Source organism: Apium graveolens, chromosome 7 (genome assembly GCF_009905375.1).
Source record: "Apium graveolens cultivar Ventura chromosome 7, ASM990537v1, whole genome shotgun sequence".
Taxonomy (NCBI): domain Eukaryota; kingdom Viridiplantae; phylum Streptophyta; class Magnoliopsida; order Apiales; family Apiaceae; genus Apium; species Apium graveolens.
The window spans coordinates 70,589,975-70,617,486 of NC_133653.1; the positions used below are offsets into that span (position 1 = coordinate 70,589,975).

General features: G+C 34.8%; 1 protein-coding gene across 1 annotated transcript; it reads right to left on the reverse strand.

Moving 5' to 3' along the window:
• Positions 1-17,017: 17,017 nt before the first annotated feature.
• LOC141673722 (uncharacterized) lies at positions 17,018-18,313 on the reverse strand. The gene has a single exon (XM_074480463.1). The coding sequence runs from the start codon at positions 18,311-18,313 to the stop codon at positions 17,018-17,020; it is 1,296 nt and encodes a 431-aa protein (XP_074336564.1).
• Positions 18,314-27,512: the final 9,199 nt, after the last annotated feature.

Genomic DNA, 27,512 nt, shown 5'->3' on the forward strand with positions numbered 1-27,512 from the left:
CACCAGAAACTTGCTGAAGAAATTTGGAATGCAAGACTGTTCCAATGCATCCACTCCCATGGCCACTGCAACAAAACTGGATAAGGATACTGGTAATTCAGTAGATATTACTGATTACAGAGGTATGATTGGCTCACTTCTCTATCTAACTGCTAGTAGACCAGATATCATGTTTGCTACCTGTCTTTGTGCAAGATTTCAAGCAGATCCAAGAGAACCTCACTTAACAGCTGTAAAAAGAATCTTTAAGTATCTTAAAGGAACAGCTGATCTAGGATTATGGTATCCTAGAGAATCAGATTTTAAATTAATAGGTTACTCAGATGCAGATTTTGCAGGTTGCAAAATTGACAGGAAAAGCACAAGTGGAAGCTGCCAATTTCTTGGAGGCAGATTGGTTTCTTGGTATAGCAAGAAACAAAAGTCAATTTCCACATCAACTGCAGAAGCAGAGTATATTGCTGCAGGAAGCTGCCGTGCACAGATTCTTTGGATGAAGAATCAGTTACTGGATTATGGGTTAACATATTTCCAAATCCCTATTTACTGTGATAATCAAAGTGCTATTGCTATGACAGGTAATCCAGTTCAACACTCTATGACAAAGCACATCAGCATCAGGTACCATTTCATCAGGGAACATGTGGATGAAGGTACAGTGGAATTGCATTTTGTTCCCACAGATCAACAAGTAGCAGATATCTTCACAAAACCACTGTGTGAAGCTACCTTTACAAGATTGGTAAATGAACTTGGAATGATTTCAGGTTCTTTCTCTAAATCTGCTTAAACTTGTTCTATGTTATCAGACTTTATGATCAGTATTTACAGAATTAATCTCTTTGTGTATTCAGTGCTTAATTGATAAATGTTTTTAAGTACTGACTGTTGTCTGATATATATCTCTTAACTCTAATAAGTGATATATCTGTTTAAGTAATCATTCAATCCTATGAGGATAATTGTGCTAGATACTGACCTACTAGTCTTCAATAAACAAATGATCCCATGAAAGAAGTAATTATTTCTGTGGAAATCTAATGACACAAGCAAATTCTGATACTTGAGCTTAGTTTAGTTTACTTTATTCATCTTATTACTAAGTCCCAAATTAGAATAATGCTACTCATCTGTTTAAGTTCTGATTCTAGTAAAACTGCTGAATGTACTAAGTGCTGATAAACCTCACTTATCAAAAGAAGAAGAAAAAGGATCAAAGAATAATATCAGGTACTCCTTTGAGATCTAGAGTAAAAATGTGAATGGGACGACCCAAGTGCATAGCTGGTATTAAGTAAATATGCATTAGAAAAGCAAAATATTTTCTTGGTGACTTTTCACACTCTATGATTACTGGAGAAATACTCTGATATTAGCATAAATTCTGATAAGCAGTCGTAACTCACTTACACTGAGAAGCCACTGTAAAATAGAATTTAAAAAGATGCATAAAATTAGCACAAAAAAAAAACAGTTGAGGTGGACTCATGCATGAACTCATTTATCAGTAGGTTTCAGGATAATGACAGCTCTTTAGCAAAATTTTAATTATGACTTATTTCTAAGATGTACTGAAGTAAATCATACTTTACTCTTTATTAGTTATTTAGCTTAATGAACACACAAATCACTCCATATGAATGATGAAATTTTTGTGGTGGTCTATGTTCTTTTAGACAAACAGTCACTCTGTCACCTTGCACAAATTCTGAGGACACGTTCTAGTTATATGTTCTGATGATTAAGTTCTGACGACTATAACTCAGAACTTGTATGAAAACTTACTAAGATAGATATTCCTTGTTCGAGTTAAGACATTATGTTCTGATGACTGTTAAGTTCTGGTATAGGTCTAAGTTCTGATTTTTCAGTCTAACCCTTTACTTGACTTATCTGTGAGTAAAATTTGGTACCAGTCTCAGATTACTTTAGAATATGTTGAAGTGGAAGATTAATAGTCTATAGTTAGGACTAATGGCACTCGTCCTTGAACAGTTCACTCTTGTTACATGTGCACATTCCTTTTCCAATGACTGTTATTCTTTTTCAAGTCTAGGGAGACGAGGTAGACTTAACTCTATCTGTCAGCATTAAATATCTTCGCGTCTCCTGGCATTCTCTTGCCTATATAAACAGTCACTTCACATTACCCTTTCCATCCATTTTTCTCATAATCTTAACTTCATATTTTTTTTCAAAAACATCATGGTCCGATTCAACATGTTTTTGAATTACCAAAATTTTCATATGGAGCTAAGCTGCGCCGACTGGCAGCAGGAGTGGCATGTAACTGCCATTCCTGAAGAGATATGGGGCTCTGTCCCACAGGCGGTACTGAACCGACTTCTGTTCTTCGAGATGGACTACCAGCTTCATCTTGATCGATTGGAGGAGGAAAGGCGGGAAGCTATCCGTCAGCAAGAGCGAATCATTCGACTCACTATCTTGTTTGTCGAAGATAGGAAGAGGAAGATGACTTAATCTCGTCTTCTTCCTGTTCTTCTTCATCCTCAGCTTTGTCAGGCTTCTTAGCTAGGACTAAAGCTGTTGCTGTTAGATTTAGAAGCTTAGGACAAGATTGTAAACATTCTGATGTAATTTCAATTTCATCAATGTATTATTTTGATATATTAATGGAATTTGTTTTTGTCTTATGATCTTATCTCTGAGAAATTTTGATACGCATTAATAAATCCTGATAAATATTCTGATGATCGTCTAAATTGTGTCTGACTTTAAGTTCTGATAATGTTTTATCAGTACTTACTTAACTGATTGATATTACTCATTCTCACACACAGTTTTTTTTCTCAGAATATTGATATTGCAGAATAAAATATTTGAATTAGTGGAACGGTTTCAATTTTAAATTAAACTGATTCACCTTGATTAATGGAATCTAGGTAAGTGGAACGGTTTTTCCTTGAAAAACTGCAAGTGGGTGGTAATTATTCCTTATTTACCGTGCCCATTACTTTTTGCCTTATCTATGTATAACAGTTGTCAAGGTATTTACCACTACTTTTAAATGCATGTCTGCCATGTGTCCTCAACGGTTACTTTTTGTGTATAAGTAAATGAGAGCAAAGATTGTCAAATCTTTTATTTACCTTTATATTTTATCTCTCTCTTTACTTTTCAACTCTCTCATCTACTGACGATTTTCTTTTAAGAGGCATTTTCTCAAACACATTACAGGTTACCGATTTCTTTTCAAACATAATGGCACCCAAGGACATTCTCTTTGATGGAGCAAAGTTTGTTCCTAATAACTTCTCTGCGATACTCAACACTACAGAGGCACCCTCTGAACTTCATTTCATTCAGGACTTTCTCACTAGTTCTGATATTGGGTTTGCTCTAACTGAGCCTACATCCATTTCTGGAGTTCAAGTACTGGAGTTTTGGAGGAGTGGAGTATATGACAATGGTGGTGCTCAAGGGTCCCCAAGTATAATATTTTCATCAGGGGAAGATGAGTATGTTGTGACTTTGTCTACAGTTAGACAGGCATTACAGCTACCTGAGGACTGTGTTTATTCTACTGTTGATGACTCAGTTCTTCAAAACATGATGGTTAGTCTGGGATATGAAGGAACATTGACCAAGCTTGGACAGTTGAAGAGATCTTTCATAAGGAGGGAATGGAGTTTCTTCTTTGATTGCATTACCAAAGCTTTCGCCAACAAATGTTCAAATTTTGATGCAATTCCCATATTCAGCCAACAAATCGGGTATGCACTTCTAAATCACACTGATTTTGATTATGCACGAGCAGTCTTAGGTTTTATTGGGGATAGGATGACAGAAGATCGCAATACTGTATATTTTGCAAGATTTTGTCAGCTTATTTATAGTTTTTGTTGTAATCAGCCCCAAAATTTTGGTGATCTAATTCCATCTTTCAGAATAGCTAAGAGAGCTTTTACTGATTTATTATCTTCTGATAATAAAAAGGCTGTGTTAAGACCCCTCTTAATACTTTTATCTGTCAAACAAGCCTTAATCACCTATGATCCTGTGAAGTACACTGCACTTTATCCTGATGTTCAAACATCAGAACATGGTTCATCAGCACCTACCACCTCTACTCAGCCACCTCAAACCTCTCAACCATCTCTCAGAACATATCTCAAGTCCTATGTGAAGCCTCCATCTTCTAAGTCAAAGAAAACAAAGACTGTTTCTCAAACACCTCAGAAGAAGAGGAGGATTACTTTGAGAGATGAATCAGATTCTGAGGAACAGATTCTTTCTTCAGAACCTGTGGTAAATGAAGCTGAGAAAGCAACTTCTCAGAAGGATTCTGATATTAGGGGTTCTAAGCTTCTCAAAAGGCTTAGACGAATGACTGTTCCTGAAACTCCAAAAGAATCCAAATCAAACAAGAAATACAAGAAACAGAGGGCACAAAGGCCAGTTTCAGCTGATGAGGAGGAAGCAGCTAAGGAAGGGGATCAGGAATCTCTGATCTCACAAAAAAAAGAATTTGATCCAGTTACTTCTTCTCCATCCACTCCATCTCAGGAAACAGTATCTGACAAGGCTAATTCCCCTTCTGTGTCTCTTGGTAATCAAGGCACAAGTGCTGATAATGCTGATCAGCACTTAGGTGTGCCTGGAGTAATTCTCTTAGAAGCTCCAACAGCAACAAATCTTTTGCCAACACCTGTTACTGATGCTATTCAAACTCAGGAATTATCTAAGTCACCTTCTCTGCATCTAGACACTGATGATCAGACTTTAGGTGAGCATCAGGATATGGCTGTTGATCAGAACTTAGCATCAGATCAGCAATTAGAGGATGCTGAAGTTTCCATTGCTACTCACACTGCTATTATATCAGATGATACTGATTCTATAAGTTCTGATGCTGCACATGCTGGAGATACTGGTGATGCTGCTCCAACTGCAGATACTGATGCAGCAGGTCCTTCAGGACATATTCCTCTTTCTAAGTCTGAACAAGTAAAGAAGTTTGTTACAGAGGAACCACCAGTGCCTTGGAGTGAAACTTCTGCAGGTCAGGAGTGGACTAAGGAATGGAACTCAGTTTCATGTATTCCATCTGCGTTACATCTTACTGAGCACTTGACTAAAGCTGATGAAATGTTAAATTCTGATGATTTCAAAACCCAGCTTCGTGTCACTGCATTGAGTACTAAACATCTCCAAGGTCTTCATTCAACCACTCATGCAGACATACACCAGATTCAGGAGAACTTAATCAAGCAGGAACAAGTTTGGAAACTTGATAAGAAAAAGTTCTTTCAACCTTCTATTGACAGGATTGCTTATATTGAGAAGACTCAAGATCGTCAACAAGCACAGATTGATCAAATTCTGCAAAATCAAGCTTCTCAGCAATCACAATTGACTGAAATCCAATCTTCAGTGGAATTGCTTATCTCTCTTCTACTTCCTGCTGATGCCAAAAAGGGGGAGAAAGTAATTAAGTCCAAATGCAAGGATGACAAGACACTGCAAGGAAAGGATGATGAAAAAGATGACCAAGGAAACTCTGGAATGGGTGGAGGTCATAGTCAAGGCAAAATATTCTCATCAAGAAATGCTGAAATTGCAAGTCACAGGATAAGTTCTGATACTGGGAAGAAATTAAGTTCTGATACTGGTAAAAGAATAAATTCTGATGAACTTCTAGATCTTGATGAAGAAATGTCAAGACAGTTATTTCTTCAAGAAAATCCAGGAATGGACTTGGAAAGTTTAAAGGAAGAAGAAGCTAGACTTAAATCAAAGAAAGCCACATCTAAATCTGAAGCTTCTGGTAAAAAGTCATTTCCAAAACTGAAAGGTATTGTGATTAAAGAAAAGGCACAAACTGAAGCAACATTTGCTAAATCACAACCAAGGATAGATCCAAGATCCAAGGGTAAAGAAAAGGTTGGTGAACCTGTTAAAGTTTATGTACCTCCTGAAGATGAAGAAATTACTGATGACAAAGATAATCTTGCTCTGACTTCAAGAAAAGTTCTTAAAACAACCTCTGACATGGCTCAAGTTGTTCAGAGTCAAGAAATTAAAAGTTCTGATATTCAAAAGAAGCAAGTAACCTCTGACACAGCTCAAGTTAACTTGATATCAGAAGGAAGATCAAAAACACTCCTACCAGGATTCACTAAAGCAAAACAAACTCAACCTTTGAAGACTACTGCAAGTCGTTTTGAAGCTAGAGTAGTTACTGGAAAGGAAGCAAGAGATAAAACTGGATTGGGAAGTGCTGATGAAAGAAGAGTACACAACACTACCAATGATCCAACTTCCTTGAGTGAACCAGGTATTGGAGCAACTCCTGAAAGATTGAATCAACTGGAATCTGTACAAATGGTTTACCATACCTACTTGAAGGAACACATCTTGTTGTATTTCATGACAGATGGTAGGGTATATCATATAAGACAAAATGCCATTCCATTGAAGTATTTTGAAGAATTGGAGCATGTATTATTCTTACTTCAAGTGGATGACATATTGACAGGGACTGCTGCAAACTATTTGAAAGAACAGATTCAGAGACAGAAAAGACTTTATTCTGTTAAGTCTGACAGCATATATGTTCCAAAGTACAGAAATCACAATGGTGATATTGTTGATATGAAGCCTAATACTGCACAGATCAGGACATATCTTGGTATTAAGGGGCTTGAGTTTAATCTAGAGTCTGACAAAGCCTATGTCATAAGACTAGATCAGGAGTTGAGAAAAGCAAAGATTAATGATCTCAGAGCTGCAATATTTCAAACTGGTGAAGATACTGCAGAGCTTAAAGATGTCAAACGGAGAATGATTGATGAACTTAGATATGCTGAGAAATGTTTGTTGAAGAATTATCTCAGAACAACTCCTGACGTCAGAGAGATCAGAAAATGATGAAGCCAAGTCGAAGATCTACAACTGCTTAAATTCTGATGTGTATACAGACTAAAGTTGTTATCAGAAGTTGAATTGGTAAAAGCTTTAAGGACTGTAAGTTGTAGTTATCTTGTCTAATTCTCATGCATTTGTACTTAATGTTTTTGACATCATCAAATATCTGTTAAACTTGTATATTTTGCTAATTTACAAGTTGGGGGAGATTGTTAGATATATTTGATAATGTCATGGCTAATATGTTTTATGTTTAGATTTCAGATCTTATTTGAACAGGACAAATCAGTACTTAACTGATCAGTACTTATACTGGACATCAGGACTTAAGAGGTATCAGTACTTATGTTATCAGGAGATAAACATCAGGAGATAGATATCAGAACTTAAGTGCTGAAGGACGATCAGATAAGGACAGCAGCTGATTAAAGTTAAGAAGATCAAGATAAACATAAGAAGAGATATGCATGAAGAAGGAATTCCATAAAGAATGGAATACTTGGAAGAAAAGATATCTGATTGATATATATTAGGAAGCAGAATTATATTCCATATCAATTAGCGATTATCTTGTAACTATGTAATATATAAACACAGACATAGGGTTTACACTATAAGTGTTATTATAATCGAGAATATTATTAACTTAACCCTAGCAGCTCTCGTGATATTTTGTTCATCACTGAGAGATAACAGTTCCAGATTGTAACAGAGTTTATTGTTTCAATAAAGTTTGTTTTCCGTTATTTAAGTTCTTGAAGTTCGATTTGATTGTAACAAACACTGTATTCACCCCCTCTACAGTGATAGTGTGACCTAACAGTGTACATTGAATAAGAATCTAAAGGTCGTTACGTGCCACAGCCGTGGGCCTTTGGGGACTGATTCAATTGTACGGAATGTTGGGTTAGACTTGACTTAGAATATTGAGTTTGTCGTGCCACAGTCGTGACTCAATTATTCAAGAGGCTAAAGTTTGATTAGGGAATAACATAAGATGTAATTGACAAGAGTTGTCTGCCTATTGAACATTACATGGCGTTTCGTGCCACAGCCGGGGTTGTGTAATGGAATGTAGGATCCCTATTCCCACTAGCATTATGAATGCTTAATTTTTCACGTAGAGGGTTGAATAAATTAGGAAAACTAGTGGGAGCCACTTATGAATAAAGACCCGATTCATGTAGTGTTTTTAAAATGAAATCGAATATTTGCTAAGTGTTGTTATGTGTTTATCATTTACAGATTTACAATATACATTATGTCTTCTGCACTATCACTCAGGAATTTGTACACGAAGATAGTGTATGATCAATAAAGGATCTACCCCTTCCAGTGAAGGAAGCGAATGTTCAAGGCTGATCCACTTATGCTAGTTCAGGAATCTCTGGCCAGAGTGAATGAAATTAGAAAGGAGTTTCTAATTTGCATAGAACTACGCATAGTAAATGGTAAGCAAGTGATTGAATTAGATAGGCTTGACACGAGATCCATGCCTTGTATTTAATCGGAACATTGTAGGGTAGAAGGAGTTTATTGTACGGTAACTATTCACTGAATAGGTTCTTGGTATTCTAAGCAGTGAATTCATATTATCCGGATAGTCGCGATATGCTGAGAAGTATCCCTCACGATGTAGAATAAATGTGATTAATTAATTAATCATATTTAATAAATTAGAGAATTTATATAAATAATGATAAAATAGTTTTATTATTATTTATTTCTACTACCGGCTTAATATTGAACCTACAGGGTCACACCATAAAAAGAGAATGATTTAAGGGTGGAGGAATTAATTAATAATGGCTAAATAATTATTTATTTGTGAAATAAATAATTAATTGAAAAATTTAATAATTGATTAAATGAGATTTAATTGATTATAAATTAATTAAGAAAAGTTCTTAATATTATTAATTAAAGAATTTAATTTTTGGAAATTAAATCAAGAGAGAGAATTTTTTCTAAAGTGTTTAGAAAAAGGATTAATGATTAAAAGGTGTTTTAATTATTAATGAGAATAATAAATGGGATAATAATAATAATATTTATGGGAAAATTTCAGCTGAAAATTTTACCTATAAATACACTATTATAGACCCTAATTTTATTCTAACCCGAAAACCCAAAAAGTTTGAAAAACCCAATTCTCTCCACCTTCTTCCTCCTCCTTAACATCGTTTTCTTGGTGGATACCGGTGGAGTGCTTCACACTTGAGGAGCAACTGCTAAGGATCTCTGATCGTTGTCTTCGAATTATTTTAAAAGGTTAGATTCGATCCCTCGAATTTTTATTCACGATTTATATGCTTTTATTTGGATTTTGTATGTGTAAAAGTGTTTTGCCATGCCCCCGCTGCGTTAAAAATCCAACATCCACTTACCTCTCATTCTCCATTTTCTCTTTTCTCTCCTCTTGCTCTCACAAGTGCATCTGAGCTCTCACAAGTCACGATACAGGTTCATTCTCCCTCTCTCCTCCCCCCCTCTCTCTCTATCTCTCTCTTCCTCTCTCTCTCTCCTCCTCTCTCTCCCTCTCTTTCTATTAGTAGGATATCTGTGTTCTCTTGATATTTTTTATAACTGATGTTTTTGATTTATACTTGGGGCTTATTTATGATCTGGGTTTATATTTTATTTTAAATTGAACATCGATTGGGGTATTGATATGCATGCACTTATTTTTATGATTTGGGTATGATGGTAGTGTAGTAGAACTGATGTTTTTTTATTTATACTTAGGGCTTATTTATGATTTGGGTTTATTTTTTATGCCTTGAATGTGATGTTTTTTGGGATTATGAAATCTGATTAGGGTTATTTAATAAGTTAATGTGTTTATATTTTGGGTTGTGAAAGTTGTAGATTTAGGTTTATTTCTCTGAAGTGATGTTTTTTGGGGTCGTGAAAGTGGTATATTAGGCTTAATTTTATTGCCTTGAATGTCATGTCTTTTGGGCTGTGAAATTTTAGGAAAGTGATGTGTTAGATTGTGTTGTCGTATGACTGTCTTACTGAGGGGAATCACGGGTTTTCCTATGCTTGATTGCTTCTCAACTATCAATATGAATTATGTGTATAATGCAGAAGAAATGAAAATATTTTAGGTGCATTAATAGAGATGCCACATGAGTGTCCTTAGCACCTCCATTAATATAATTGTATTCAACTGATATTCATGTAGTTTTTGGCTTTGTGTGAAACAATTAGATTAAACTTAATGTTTTAAGTGCAGATTAATTATGGTGCCTTCAAGAAAAACAAAATCCGATCCTCGTAGAACTAGTGAAAACCTTATCAAGACACTAAAAAAGAACAAGGCAGATGTAAAGAAAAAGACAGAGGATCCAAAATTGAGCAAGGCTGTTAAGTCCACACATGTGAAGAACAGGACAGAGGAACGAAAAATGAGCAAGCCGATTCAGTCTGAATCTATGAAGAACAAAATAGAGGAACTAAAAACAAAGGCAGGGGCGCTAGAAAAGAACAAGGAGGTGTCTGAACCTGTGAAGGAAAAGCCAGTGGAGTCTTGCCTTCAGAATTCATCCCCTGAATCAGTAAAGAAGAATGGAATTTCTAAGAACCTAAAAAGCAAATTATCTAAAAAAAGGAAACGAGTGGAAGAAACAGCAACCAAATAAGAGGGACTTAAGCTTCTAAAACGTGGAGCAGTTACGATGCATAGGATTGTTAGGCGTAAGATGCTGGGAATTAAGCTTGAGGTGCTATTTAATAAAAAGGGTGAGCCATACGGGGATGCTGCTAAAGAAATACAGTCTTATATTGGAGTTCTTGCCAGAACAAAAGCCCCGATATGGTATGACAGTTGGTTACGTGTTCCGGTAGAAAGAAAAAAAAAGATTTGGGATTGTGTGCAGGTAAAAGAAGTTGCATCTACAAAACCAATTAAGAATTTTACTTGTGTTAAATTATGACTGCCTATTGTAGTTAACACACACGTGATAATAAAATTGTTTATTTATGTACGTAGATGGCATACATTGTACCACCATCAGCACGAAAGCTTGTTCTGCAATCGGCATGCCAGAAATGGAGGGAGTTTAAAAGCCGTTTAACAGCTGAATATATCATTCCTAATAAAGATCAACCTGAGTTGTTAAAGTTTCCTCCGGCTGACTACTCCTTTATTGAGAAGGCACACTGGGATATTTTTCTTTCAGGCCGTCTAACGGATGAATTTTTAGTGAGTTTTTTCTTTAATTTTTTTTATTTTATAAAATTCCCACGTAGCATAAGTAATTAGCGAAACAAACTATGTTGCTAACATTTATGTGTTTTTTTCTCCAAGGACATCCACGAAAAACAGAAACTAAGGAGGAGTCTGAATTTATATCCACATTGCATTTCTCGAAAGGGCTATTCTAACCTAGAGCATGAAATGGTTAGTTCTCATGAAACATATTTCTTTCACGCGTACATCATATAATTTTTTTCAATTCTTTTGTTTCGATTATATTGTATAATATTTTAAACATGTTCACATAGATGGAGACTCAAGCTAACCCTGAAATGGAGATAGATAGATCAGATAGCTGGATTCGTGCAAGGAAAGATAAAGATGGAAACTTCAAGTCAGAAGCAGTTAAAGAAATTGCTCAGGCGATTGTAAGTTTTTATTTCTGTTGTTTATATATTCTTTTATCACCAAATATCTATTTTGTTGGTTAATTAATTCTATTATTTATCAAATTTTTAGGGGAAAATGAAACAAAGAGTTAGTGAAGGGGAGGTGACTGTGGAAGGAAGTGATGATATCTTGACCAAGGTGCTTGGTAGCCCTGAACACAGAGGACGGGTGCGTGGACAAGGGCGCTTTGTGAAGCAGTCTACATACTTTCATCTTTTAAGGCAGAAGAAGACATATAGGACAATAGAGGAGAGGATTCGAGAGGGTATTCAGAAATTTATGAAAGAAGAGACAGAAAGGATAGTTGAAAAGCGAGATGCCTTTTGGGCTGCAGAGTTTCAAAAGCTGAAAGCTGGTATAGGAGGGAAGCTTATTGAAACTGGGTTAAGTCCAAATATTGGATCTCAACAAGGAAGTTGTTCCAAGGGAGCACATGACATTCTGAAGGACTTTGATTTGCAAGGTGTAAAGAAAAAACTGGATCTCATTCAAAATGTGGGTATCGATAAGGAAACACATTTTGAAGAACATATTCAGGAGAAACCTTTGGTGGATGGCGAGGAACATATTCTGGAACATGACGAGGCTCTCAAGGTTGTTGATGTTGAGGATAATCAAATGTTGGTTGAGGATGTGTGTCTGGAACCTAATAATGAGGAGGTGTTGGAGGTTAAAGGATGCACAAAGTGGGAATTAGCAATTGGCTCCCCGACAAATATCGTTGCTTATGCAACAGTTGATACTAAGTGTCAGGTTCTTCATGGGAAACAACTGGAAAAAGAAAATGTACGGGTCTCAATCACTCGTGTACTCCAAGGATCTGAAAAGATTCCCTTCCCAATCCAAGATGAGATCGTGACGGTGGAACAAGCTGTGGGAACATATATTGCATGGCCGAGAAACCTCATAATGGAAGTGAAGACAAGCGCCGCTGTAGTGAAAGGAAGTCCAAAGGTTAAATTTTCTCTATATATATATGCAAGTATATTTTTGGACTTAGTAATCTAATTTTTACAATATCGGGTCTATATATAGGTAAGTTTTTGCGATATTGTTTCTCATGTTTAGGTTGAATAATTGTTTGGTTCAGTTTTATATATAATAATTTTTTTCCCCTTATTTCAGTGTTGAATTTGTGGTGGTTGTCATATATTTATTTTTGTTAAAATGTTGGAAATAGGTTTGATAATTAAATTAATAATGATGTAATTTTTAATTTATTACGTATTAATGAATTAAATCTGTTTATATTATGATTCTTTTGAAACTTATGTTATTTTTTAAAAGTAAAGAATAAAAACATAATTTAGATTTTCAATTACTTAACATGTCAACTTTCTTTAACTTTGCATTCTCTATTTTCTTTTTATATTTTCAATTCAGGGAGGCAAGAAAACTACTGGGAAAAAATGGAAGAAGGTAAAAGATTGTGTCCCGGAACCAAAGTATGTATTGGACATGGGTGCGAATTACCCCCTGTTTTGAAACGTCTGTGGCTTTGGGCAAAAAATGCCATGGCTGATGGACAAGTAAACTCTTTTTATCTATGCCAAGAAGCTTTTGGAGTAACCGCTAAGAAGGCACTGTTTTTATCGGATGTGCACGCTTTGTGCTCTGGGGGTGAGATATCAGGGTCCACCATTTGCATTTTTATCAAGTAAGCGTAGTTTTAAAGTTTTGTTGCCTTTATGAATACTTATTGAGTTTTTTTTAAATTTGTCATAATCCGTATCTCCAATTTTTAACAGTTTATTGCAAGAAAATTTGAAAAAGCGCAAGATGGTTGACATGATAACGTTTGTTGATCCTGGGATGATAGGCGCACTTGGTTGTGGTAGTCCAGGAGAGAGGTCAAAATCCTTATCTATCAGATTCAGGAACGCTAAACCAGGACAAATTTTCCTGCTACCATATAATGCTGTGTTAGTACCTGTTATAATAAATAATATATTCCTTACTTAAATATTGTTTTTTGTTTATCATCATCTCTGTATGTATTGTAAATTTTTTTGTTCATAAATTATCAGGAATCATTGGACGCTCACGGCTGTAAATCCAGATTCACAAACTGTTTACCACATAGACCCATTGAAGCGCAGGATTGCAACTGAAGAATGGACAGAAGTGATTGACAAGTGAGTACAATATTAAAATTTTATTTCAACTACAATCACTTTAATAATTAAATACAAATATGACTTACAATTGATCTATATTATATTGTCGTAGTGCTATCAAACTCTACCAGGAAAAAGCAAAGAAGTTTTTAAAGAAGAAAATATCTTGGGAGAATCTGGGGGTAAATATAGTATATTTTATCGATTTCTCTATTTTACAAGAATAGTGTAGCTAGACATATATAAAGTTTTTAATGTTCTCCAGGGAGTTCATGTCCAAACTGGGAGCAAAGATTGTGGTTTATTTATAATGGGTTACATGAAAGAGATTTGTGCCGATATGGAATTAAAATTTCATGAGAAGGTAATGTTATAGTTGTCTTTCTTTTTTCTATATCCAATTGTATTGTGGTAAATAAATGTGATTTTTACATCCATGTTTCAGTGGTTACGCAGAAGCAACCTAAGTTATGGCATGAAAGAACTGAACGAGATAAGGACTGAATGGGCAAAGTACTTCATGAAGAAGCATGCCACTTGAACTTGCATACAGTGTTGCAGGGTATTTTGAGTTGTGAACATATTTTGTGTTGAAATTTGGGAGTCCTGGTCATGGCAATTAACTCTATTTAAACGTTGTTTCTAATTACTAGCGTTTTTGTGGATATGTTCACCTGAAAATATTTTGCTTTCTACTTGAATGGTCTGTTTTGTTTAAATTAAAACTTGGTTATAAGTTGGTTCTTGGTTGCAATGGTTAAATATTGGTTTAGTGGATTCATGTAATGGAGGGTTGGTTGATTGTTGGTGTAATGGAAGGATTGATGGTTGATTGTTGGTGTAATGGTGACAATTTGCTTGTAATCTGAATGATGGTTTGGGTTTTAATTTTTATGGCATGTTCATTTTATAATGTTGCTGTGTTTAATTTTAATTTGAAAAACCATTGTTTGAGGAGATTTTAGCCAATAAAGTTATACAATAACCATATTATATTGTGTCTCACACAACACTTATAAAGGCCAAGCTCATCATGTTTTATAACATATAATAATGCTATTTAAAACTAAACCTTGTTAAAAGAAGATTCACACAATAAAAAACCATTGTCTGAACAAAACTAACTATTATCCATTATGTTCAGACAATGCTATTAAGAATAAAAGAATTATGCCTTGAAGACCACAACAACACTTTCTACAGTAAAATATAAGTGCAAAACAAAATCATACAATACCAAGTAATAAAAAAATGTTGTATGAAGCAATTCCAACAACACAAATTTAAAATAAAGGGGTTTTCTGTATGGTTGTAAGACAACAAAATTTTATCGTTTAAAAATTGTGTGTTAAGGTAGAGGACAATAAAAAAATAAGAATAAGGGTTGTGCGTTATGTTCTACTCCTAAACTTTTAGTAAGAACATACACAACGTTTTTAAGAGAACTTGTCTGAGTATACTTGTTACAACAGAATATATGGAAAATACTTGTTTGTTATGGTTGTAATACAACGGTGGTTATCGTTTGAATTGTGTGTTAAGGTGGAGGACAATATATATATCTGAATAAGGGTTTTGTGTTATGTTCTATTCTAAAACTCTTAGTGACCACATACATAACCTTTTTAACATTACTTGTCTAATAAATCTTGTTACAACAAAATTTATGGAAAGACGTTGTTTGTTCTTGTTGTAATACAACGGGGATTCATCGTTGGTCGTTGTCTGCGATGACTCACACAACTGTTTCTAATCGTTGTCTGATTCATGTAAGAGACGGCGGCTCAATAGACAACGGGTTTTCAGGGAATCAGACAACGGGTTGAAACACTTGTCTGAGCCATTTTTTTTCCTTGTAGTGCACTGATATCATGATATGAATACAGGATAAGTCTTGGTAGCAGTAGTTGACACTTTCTCAGTGTCATGGAGACTGACTTCTCAATATTTTTCAATTAATTATTTTATTCTTTTCCCGAGTTGTTGGATGAACTATTACATATACCGATATATGGTTTATATATGTTGAAGCTTTATCAACGGTCTTTATGAACATTTAAACGGATTACCGTGACGGATTTAAAGCTAAGTTCAAGAGCCTTGCAAGATATAAGAACTATTTTTATTAATGAAATAGGAGAGGGATATGATGGTATTATAATTAGGGATATGATGATATGAAATATGAGAGGGATAATCCGGATGGTCCATAAAGGTATGTAATATTGTCTAAAAAAATTGTAAACTGCTATTTCATAAAACTCTTGAGACCTACTGATGCAAAGGTAATAACTCAGCAGACGTGAATAAAATGATCTAAAGTGCTTAATATTAGCCAACGGATTACAAAATTTCTGTAACCTACTATACATAAAATTGGGCTGTCTATGTGACAGTCCCACTTAATCTGCTGCGTAATCAACATCTCAAACACCGGTCGACAATCAATTTAGCACTGATATGCAAACATCCATCTCAAGTTGCTTTGCGTATTTCAATAAGCATTTGGTATTTTGCGAGCTCTTGGCAATAGCAAAATTCTCCTATTTTACAGGAATAATGAAGTACCATATTTTACGAATTTCAGTATCCTTTATAATGACATCTGTATTGTTACTTTACCTTGCATTATTAATATGTAAACTGGATTGCAGATGGATGGCTTAACAAAAACAGATGAGCTTGAAAATAGTGCTGATCTTTCAATAACAGGAACGGGGTTTGCATAGACGAAGACTTTCTTGGCGTGAACTTTCCTGCTTTCAGCATATTTTATCTAATTACATGAATCTTCAGTAATTTGCTGCTGGCTTTGGGTCATTGCAATCGACTTTTATGCCAGCAAAAACATGAAAAATTAATTATGTTTTTCAAAACTTCGCAAGCTTGCAACCTTTTATTGTCAAATCCATCTTCACTTGCACGTTTTCAAGATTTAGGGGTGTGCTGCTCTTTTGTTACCTTTCCTCTATTTTCACATGAAGTAAAAATAAAAATGGGAACTATTAGAAAATGAGCACCGGTAGCAAAATTCTAATATTTAAGTAGCTCAGTGAAGAAAGGTTTTGTTTTAACGTGTTTAATGAACAAAACAGCATGTGATGTGACATCACCATTATAAGATTGCTTAGAATTCAATGTACTTTCTATATCTAACATGTCTTATTTATTGCAAGATCCTTGTACCACTTCCTGAACCAGAAGCAAGAAGATCCATGTTTGAGGAATTATTGCCTCCTGCACCTGATGCGGACAAGCATCCATATGATCTAATGGTCGAGAGGACTGAAGGCTATTAAGGATCAGATATTCGGTTGGTGTGCAAAGAGACTGCAATGCAGCCTTTGTTGGGATTACTTAGTCAAAACAACTCAGACAACATAAGATATAAATAATTTTGTAACAACTTTTGCAAAGAAGTGAACATAGAATTCTGTGAACACATATGATCACTAGCACCACTATCTAAAATCCAACTAGTGTTATCAGATGGACTAAGAAATGCATTAAAAACCAGTGAATTACCAGCAAAATTTGCTGCAGAAGGCTGATCAGACATTTGAGAAGACTTCAGCATATTGATGAGTTGAGCACAGAGTTCTGGAGTTAAGCCTGAGTTTCCAGAATGAGTTGTAGGTGCAGAGTTACCAGTCACTTGAGAATTATGAGTAGGAGAGTCAGTGGTATCAACAACCTGAGCTGCAAGTCTTTTAGTTTTAGTGAACTTAAAGTCTGGAGGAAAACCATGAATCTTATAGCATTTATCAATTGTATGGCCGGGTTTCTTGCAGTAGTTACAGTGGAGAGACTTCTTAGAATCAAAATTAACTTTCTTCTGAGAACTAGAGAAACTTGAGGCATTCTGAAATTTTGATGCATTGACATGAAGGGAAGCAGAATCAACAACAAATTGCCCATTCGAATGAATCTCCCTTTGAGATTCTTCTTGAAGCAATAGGCTATAAACCTGACTGATGTTAGGAAGAGGAGAACTCATGAGAATAGATCCTCTCATGATAGCATAAGTTTCATTCAATCCCATAAGAAATTGTATAACACGCTGATCTTGATGAAACTTGAGAGCCTTTTGAGTAGCACCACATTTGCAACCACATGAACAAACAGGAATTAGAGCAAGAGAGTCTATATCATCCCATAGCATTTTCATTTTGGTGAAGTAATCAGCAACACTATTGTTTCCCTGGGAGATATCATTTAGTTCCTTTTGTAATCCAAACAACTGAGCTCCATTAGACACACCATACCTTTCTTCAAGTTCACACCACATTTGATGAGCAGTATCACAGTAGATAACACTTCTACTGATGGATTTAGACAAAGCGCCTAATATCCATGAGATAACCATATCATTGCATCTAATCCAACTTTTGAGTGAAGAAGAAGTGGATTCAGGTCTTGGTAATGAACCATCAACAAAACCTAGCTTATTTCTAGCAGATAAAGCAATACTCATAGACCTTTTCCAATTACTAAAACCAGAACCGTCAAATTGATCGTGAACTAGTCTCATTCCTGGATTATCAGAAGAATGCAAGTGAAGTGGATTATCTTGTTCTAGAGAAGTGTTTGACAATTCATATTGACGAGTGTTCGTGTCAGGAGTTGAATCATGAGTAGAACTAATGTTTCCAGTCATTTTGAAGATTAATCGAGCTCAAAGACAAGAGATCTGATCAAATTTATGAAGAGATCACGAAAAAGAAATGATTACGAGAAACAACAGATTGATTGATTTGACGAAGATTATATTGTGTAAAACACACCTTTATGTAGATATAAAGATTGACAAAAACTAATGCAGAGATTCAAGGCTAAAAAGTTGTAGAATGTAGAGAATTAACCGTAAGTTTGATTGGATGATGATGAGTCGAAAATGAGAAGCACGCGACGATCTCGATCTCTAACAATTGATCAATAAACTGTCAGAAAAATGTTAAACGAGCTCGATGCGATGGATGCGCGGAAGGTGTTTGATCAAAGAGCTCTGATACCATGTTAGACTTGTAAATGTATACAAATATTACATTTACATCATTGATTGTGAACTTACTGTGAAACAACAACAAAGACAAAAAGATGAAGAAGAAGAAGATAATCTTCCATTAAAGTTGAAAGAGAGAAAAACCCTTTTACAAGATGAAAAAACCAACTAACTGTTATGTACAGACTAAGCTAATATAAATACATCCCCAAATTCAGTTTTGGAGGGAAAAGTTGTTACAAAATTATTTATATCTTATGTTGTCTGAGTTGTTTTGACTAAGTAATCCCAACAGCCTTTAAGACGTTTAATGGCATGTTTAGAGGAAAAGCATGAAGTGGTGCCCGAAGATGGTATGTTACTTTATACATCATACCCAACTATCCATGCAGTTCAGTATTTTTTAAATATCAGAGAATGCCCTTGGTTGTAAATGGTACATATGTTAACTTAGAGGTAATCATACATTATGGCATAAAATAGAAAGATCACTCTTTAGAAAACCTAACAATCGTTTAAATCCTTTGAAATTCTCATGCACCTGAAATAGCAGCCATGACGCAGTGAATATGTACACCGATATACCGGTTTATTGTTATGAAAACATTAGAGGAGAGTGGGGAAGCGTATGAAATCTTCACTATTCTTTCCCAATCACCTTTAAGCAGGTTTGTAATTTTCGCTTAGTGGAAATTGTTTGAACAACTTCTTTATCAAAAAAGTTTACTGGTAAAGGCACTCCTCACATAATAAAATAATTTTCCAGAATTAAATATAGATTTTTAGAATTAAAATAGAATTTTAAAATAATTTTTAAAATAAAAGAAATCAGAAACAGTTTCTGATTTCCGGGTCAAAATCGACCCGACCGGGTCGTTCAAGAACAGACCGTTTGGTGCAAAAATCCGGCGACCGGATACTATCCCGGCGAGCCTCGATCAGTACCAGGACGTCACGATTCTTCGTGCCTTTCGACTGGATTATGTTCACAATCTCAACAGCAATCAAATCTTAGCAAAAACGGTGGTAAAGCGTCCCCAGAGTCGAAGCTCCGGCGAACCGCCATTAAAGCCGACAATTTCAAACTTTTTCCGGCGAAACAAATTAGGCATCCAACGTCACATACACTTACATGAATCGAGTCATTTTTAAACGATTTATAAGCTGGTATAACTTAATCAAGCCCAGAATCATTAGGTTAAAAGTTCCCAAATCGAATTGAAAACATTCAAAGGCTAAAAACCCTAATTTTATAAATCCGAGAATCAAACCTCATTTTCTATATGTTATTGAACTCCAAATTCATCATATAATATACCAAAATGACCAAGAAGAAATTATCTACCAGATTATGCCATCAAATCACACAAACAACATCAAGAACGGAAATTCCTATTTTAATTCGTAAATAATTGGAAATAAAATATTTAATTCAGAAAAATACCTTGATTTCTGCACAAAAATGGATGGTTGATTCAGAAAGGTATTTTCGAGAGCTTCGTTTTGATATATTGCACGCCCGAATCGGAGTTCAATAACGCCTTCCTTTGAGCGTTTGATTATGAAGAACACAACGTTTTTAGGGTTTTCTCTGTATTTCCTGTATTTTTACTGATCGATTATGCTTATACGAAGAAAATTAAATAAAAAACGGGCTATATATATTTATGGAATATTGGTTCATTTTGGATCGTTAAATTAGTTACTTAGCCGCTAAGTAACTGCAAAAATGATCCGATTTGATACCCGTATTGGATAATTATCCAAACCGGGCTTCTTATAAAACACTTTATACGAAAATAATGTAATAATATCCCGTCTTTCGAGAATACAGGTTTTGTTGGTACATCAAAATAATTATCGTATCGAAAATTGTGCGCCGGGCCGCGCACGGGTCAAACCGTAATCCGGAATGAAAAAGTCAAAACACGGAAAATGTCTGGAATTACTTGATTAGGTTAGGAAGGAGTTTTCGGAAGAGTTTCGAGTTGTAAAAACGTAAAAACGATTGAAGTCGGAAGATTCCGGGCTTTATAAAATAATTTTGTAATTATTCAGAAAATAATTAATAAATTCATAAATCAATATTAAATTATATAACAGTCCAAAAATTACCAGAAAAATACCTTAATTATCTATATTTTATTCTGGTCATAGTAAAATTAACATACTTATACTTTACCACATATCAACATCCACATAACACCAATCGTCAAATATTTCACCCAAAAATCAGATACTAATCATATAAAAATTATTTATTGATAAAAAAATAATTACACGCGATATCCCGGATATTACATCCTTCCCCCCCTTAAAAGGATTCTGTCCTCAGAATCACACTAAGGATCAGATAATGATACATTCAAGTATCTCACTTTCATTTCCTCAGGTTGATCCCTCAACCTTACAACTTTTCATAAACTTTTACTCGCAGTATCACTCATTACTTAACAGTCTCTTACTGACATAAAATTCTATTAGTTGCTCATATAACTCAATTCAAGTCTCCATTTTATATATAACAGAGCTCAATTATTCTTCCTGACTATACCCGTATAAACACCCTATGAACCTGCTATACAAGTGGCGGTGAAGCCAACTCACTTACACTTATCTTGCTTATTTTACTGCCTCAAAAGGGACCAGCATAATGCTTACTAATTAGCTTTTCTTTTTAATTCTAGTAATTCGTGCTCAAGAACGTTTGCATTAGCTACTGGTTATTGAACCTCATTCCCACATGTTTCTCTATTCAATTAACTTAGTTCATAATCACTTCGAATCGCATTCGAGGCACTTTAGTCATTCTTTTAATCTTCTCGTCCATCTGCGAATGATATACATGAACTATGGCGTATTTGATTTCTAAGGTTCTCGAGATTAATCCAGAGTTAAGAATTAACGAGAAAATCTCGACTGAATATGACTAACGCACAGACTTATCACCATATTTCATTTTCCTTGAAGCACAATCGAGGATGTTTATCGAGCGAATATCTCTTACCATTTTAAAGAAAGTACACTAACCTGGAGGCATCACTGGCATACTTTTAACCTATATTATCATTTATTTTGGTTCTAAGGAGTTCTCGTACGAGACTGGCTGTAATGCGTTCCTTGACGTCTAATAACATATAACGTTTATTCTTTCTTTATGCCATACTATCAGAGAGTCTTCTTTGACATCTATGTCTCGTATCATACCTTCGGAGTAGCTTGAATCTCTTGAGTTATCGATGTTTAACCAAATTCCTATCTTTTAATTCCGCCTTACTTAATGCCCGTTCATCTGGGAGTGGTACATAATATTCTAGTTCGACCTAATTCATCGTATTTTGAATACTCCTGTCAAATCTCATATCAAACAATATTGATCCTTTACAATAAATTTCCGGATCCGATGACGTGCCATCATTTCTTCAAGCAACAACTAACCCACTTATCGGACGAACTGTTTATTAATTAAAGAAAATGATTAGGTTTGGAATAACCTATCAATAATGATGCAGTTAACGCTTTCCTCACCTTTGGTTCTCAGGTGACTTCATTACGACATCTCCTGACGAAGTATATCTATCTTTATTTTTGAAAGTCAACGATTATAATAATCCATCTATCCTTTGATGTTCCGTCCCAATTCTTGGGTAGGTATAACATTTACTTACGTTTTCCCCCCATTTCCTCTTCACGCCTGGTCACTAGATATTTTCTTTCAGCCCTCGAGACTCAGTCGTATTTCTGAGATGCATTCCATATCTCATTTTACAAATTTTCCTCAAACTCTTCACTTTACTCATGTCCCACATAATACCCATATCTTACCTATATCATGACATCTTATAAAGTTTCTTTATCATCCTTTTGATTCCACTTTCTTTCCTAGTTCCGTTCTTCATTCTCATAACTCATTCAAACCGAACTCTTGACATTAATACTCATTTTAATGTCATATCAAATTAGATATCAATATGAACTTTGATGCTCACAACATCCCATTCTGAAATAAACATCAATCATCTATATTAATACCACTTTCGATATTTAACAACAACATAAGTATCAACATCAATCAGAAACTGAATTAAAAATGTATCCCATATTTTATCCAAACTAGAATTACTTGATAAATCATTTATTATATGATTATCAAAACAAATTGGAAATAAGACGCCCTTTAATAAAACTTTATTGCAGATGATAAAATCTCTTTGATTGACTAATAAAATCCATATTGGTGTAGGTACTAATCTCTTCTTCATTTTACCTCCCTTTTTCCTTTCTTTTATTTCTTCTCTTTGCTCTATCTTAAATCTTTAGTTCTTAAAACGTTCTCCTTACTTGTCCATACAAATAACTTTTTTATTTCTCTTGTCCATTATAAAGGGCATATTCATCCAAGTAAAGCCTCACGCACTTGCAGCAATTCCTGAATTCTACTGTTGTCCTTACTTTTTCCCAATTCCTCATTGCTTTGATTTTGGATTTGAAAATCACATCAAAATTTGACTTAATATAATTGGAATCGATTTCCATCTAACTGACCATTAATTGGTAAAATTACCCAATTAACTTACTTAATTGGTCAATTGTACCAAGTGATGACTAGCTAAATGAAATCAAAAACCAATTATATATAGTCGGATTGGATGCAACAACCTCCCTCGAGAACCAAGATCACAATTATTTGGAGTATCACAGGAATATCAATAACATACGAAAGTTTACATTCTATCTTTAAAAGCAGGGTAATATCTGAAAATTTGGGCAGCATCTCCTCTATATTATTGACTACCAGTCGGACTCAAGCTGACACCAACAATCAATCAAACAACCAACAATCAATCCTCATGTGTACCAATCCACTGCCACTTTCTAAACTCACCATTTCACCATCTCATGTAATGTTAATCAGTACAATCCATATTTTAGTTCAACCTAGGATTATAGCGAATGATTCTGATGATAACATGTCCTTTCTCATATCTTCTGATTATAACAGAATATCAATAATGAGTACAATTTCAAATTGAAAATTCTTTTAGTTCGTGTTTCAATTTAAGCTTTCTAATTAGCAATTTATCCATCCTTGAAAACATACACTTATTCTTTTTAGTCAACTTGTTCAACTTCTGATAACCAGCACGTGGTCTTAACCAACACTATTATAATCTTGTGAAAGAATTCCTTTGGTTTTAAAGCATCACTTCTTAAAAATTATTGCAGTCAAACCACCATACCTTCATCTCCCCTTATGTCTTTCCATACCGAGCCTTCGTTGCTAACCCAGTTATAAACATTAAATTTACCATAACTCACTTACTTGAGTGGGAAAGCCTAACTATTCTTTGATGAACGCATTCAAAGTTTATTTGTAACTAGCATTTTTTTGATCTTTAATCTTCATGACAACTATCTTCCATATGATAGAGGTATGCTTCATCTTCACAACGTATTATTCGATTATCTGGTTTTTTATTAAGAATTTCTTCATTCGCTTTCGTTGTCTACTCAATCATTTGCCTTATCTGATATACGCAGCTTTGCTTTTCTATTTCTCTAGTTAATTTACCTCATACAGTTTGCTAATTACTCCAATTCACGCCAAAATTTCATACTTGCAACGTATCATGTATACAGATTTCCGTCTTTGATATAATGTCCTCGCAACAATCCCGTTATCGGCATAATGATTCCTTTCTGCAAGTAAATGTCCACCATTATTTGGCTTGCAATTGTCCACACTTTTTACGTACCTCCATATGCTACACGGGTTCATTTTACTTCCTTTTTAAGATATTCAAAGAATAGATCTTACACAAGAAGGAATTTGTGTATATGATTCTGATTAGAAACTTTTTGTAAGGAATAAGAGTACAAGGAAACAATCGGAGAAATTCATGAATCAATAAATCAAGATTTAAGAAGAATGAATGAATAATGATTTGAATAAGAATGAGACAACCATATTAGTACTCAAGATGGCCAGTCTTTCATACTATATGGCACACAACACATGATTAGGTGGTGTCCCACCAGACTCTTTGTCGTTTCGACAAATCGTCACACCATAACACTGCTTGTCCCAATTAGGAAACAATATTTTGAAGAAAGAATGATTTGAAAGGGATTCAACAATCACCTTATAAAGCTGATCATGAAAGAAGTTCATACTTTACTCGAGATTTATAAGAATGATAAAAAAAAATGATATCATTGGTCGCCATCCGCATTTTATCTGTTTACAACTTCAACGCTTGTCCGATCAATAAATCCCATTCCGAGTCATATATTAACTTTAGAAAGTTCTCTGAAATGCTTTATTAAATCAATCATTAGAATAAATTCCCATGTACTGGGTCTTGTATCTTTCGCGTTGCGCTTCCATGTTCAATATTCCTATAATTCGACCCTATTTTCACGCTTTACGAGATTTACAATCACAACTTCAAATTTCGCTTATGCTGCTGATCATTCAACATATCGCCTTCTTTGCTAATAACGTTTTTCCTTTAAAAAGGTCTGGAAATTTTCTCAATCTTCTTTGCTCATACTCGGCTACTTATGAATCGACGTATTCTTCCAACTCTAATCGTCTCAGAAATTGGATGAACAGTTTCTCCGTACATTGGTTATGTCGTTAAACTTATCAAACAATATTTGTATTCTTCTGCTAGGAACAATCAAATCTTCTTTGTAATAGCGGTTTCATTTGGCCTTCTAAATGAACCGTACTAATTTTTAGAACAAGTATTTGTCTGGATAATCTGAATTTTATAACAAATAAGAAACTCAAGTAGTAATTGGACAACCAAGTTTTAAGACTTGTTTTGTTCCAAGGAATTTTAGAAAGAAATTTATGAAAAAAATCTCTTTTAAAAAAAACTGTTTAAAATTTTGAAAATCATACACCTAGTCGTCATTACTATATGAGTTAGTTGTCGTCCTTCTCAACTATCACAAGGAATCCAATTAGGAAAATAATCAGATAAGAGCCCATTCCTTTCCATATATATCTTCTACCCCTTATTGGGTCTATTTTGCCTTCATTGGTCAACAAAACTCCAGTTACCATTACATACTATCTTATTCGTAACTTCACTTCTAGTCTTCCATACTGGTAACATTCCCACCCTTATCTCTTACGGTTACTAAGTATAACAAATCTATCCAGTAATTATCAGATTTATTTTATAACACAAGGTCGATTTATATCACATTACTTCAATACGTATCATGTTTGATCATATCATCATCATATAATTTCAAGAAAGCTCTCGATTTCCAATCCTCTCAAATTTTTTAAAGATCCTTCTAGTTCACTCCACAAAATAATCGTGGGTGGCATACTCATTAGAAGCTCCCTATAACCTGGTAGCGGCTATCTTCTGAAATACACGTATCCTCACTCTAGGTTCTTCTAACATTTCTTAATACCTCGTGTACTCACCATATGTTATAACTTTCAAATTTATCCTTCTGGGTGTTGTTACTCCATAAGACGAGTTTTAAACGAATATTATAGAAAAAGGTGTAAAGTAGACAAAAAAGATGCACTCACAGTTGAATATCCGGTAGAACCAGAATTAGCATGTGGGGGATTCTCGAATAGGTAGTCTCGCCTCAGGGGATGGGATAATAACGTGAAAAGGTGCAACCACCGCAACAGGATGTGACATGGCTAACACCGGTGGACGAGCAGGGCGTGAATCAGATGAGGGTCCTCCGTCTGAGGGCTCCGAATGATCATATAATCCCGGGATAAAATAATCTGCCGTCGCCGCTATCTGGAAATCGCGTCGCGAGATAAGAATCTCGAATCTCATCACGAATCATAACGAAACCTTTTGTATAATCACACTCAACCTCTCGACATTCTATCTTTCCATTTTCTAATCTTAACCCTCTATCCATTCCCGACATTCTAAGCTTGTTTCAGTGACTTATAACCTGTGGCTCTGATGCCAAACTATAACGTCCTCCAAACCCGGGTCAGAAGTTTGGGGCTCATAACACACACATACAATATATAAACCTGTATATAGAATATTATAAGCATTGACCCTTCTTTTCACAACCATGGATCGCAATAGGTTCAAGTATAAAAACAAGCCACAACTTTATCTTTTATTACATCGTACCAAATCCCAACTAGTTCAACTTATAACTGATAATGAAATCGTTCTTACAATTTTGCATAACTCATTTACAATATAAAGCTCCTGCTAGCTCAATCCGACTTAACCTGGAATCCTAGCTCGCACAATGGACTGGGAATCCTCGTTACCAACAATTTCATTTTCAACTGTTGAAAACATAAAAAGATTTGCAAGAGTGAGCTAACTAGCTCAGCAAGTCATAATAGCAATAACTGAGGTTAAACAATAACTAATTGAAATGATTCAGAAGAATCAAGTTTCTGAATAAGCAATAATTAGAATTGGATATTCACTTTTCATTTAAAAAAAACCAAGGTTAGGCTGCTGATCAATCACGCACTAACTCTGAGTAAGGCTCCCAGCTTTGCTCTATATACTGGATCCAGGGCACACATTGGCCTATTATGACCACGAATCTGGTCCGACCACGAATCTGGTCCGCATAAATAAAACCATCCAATTCTAAAACAATTTAATATGATAACCAATGAAATTCAATAAGCTGAATCATAAACAACATTTATTTTGAAGCATAGAGTGTTTCACAATATTATGAAGGTATAACAAGGAATTCAAAAAGATTAGCTTTCAATCAAGGAAAAAATCAGAAATTAGAAGACCATGGGTTCAAGGGTTCCAAGGATTGGTCTTCCGTTAAACAAGGAATAAGGGTTGGTATGTCAAGCAATTCAATA

Bases quoted from the DNA above. Each gene is read 5' to 3' on its own strand.
- LOC141673722 (XM_074480463.1), bottom strand. From the start codon at position 18,313: ATGACTGGAAACATTAGTTCTACTCATGATTCAACTCCTGACACGAAC.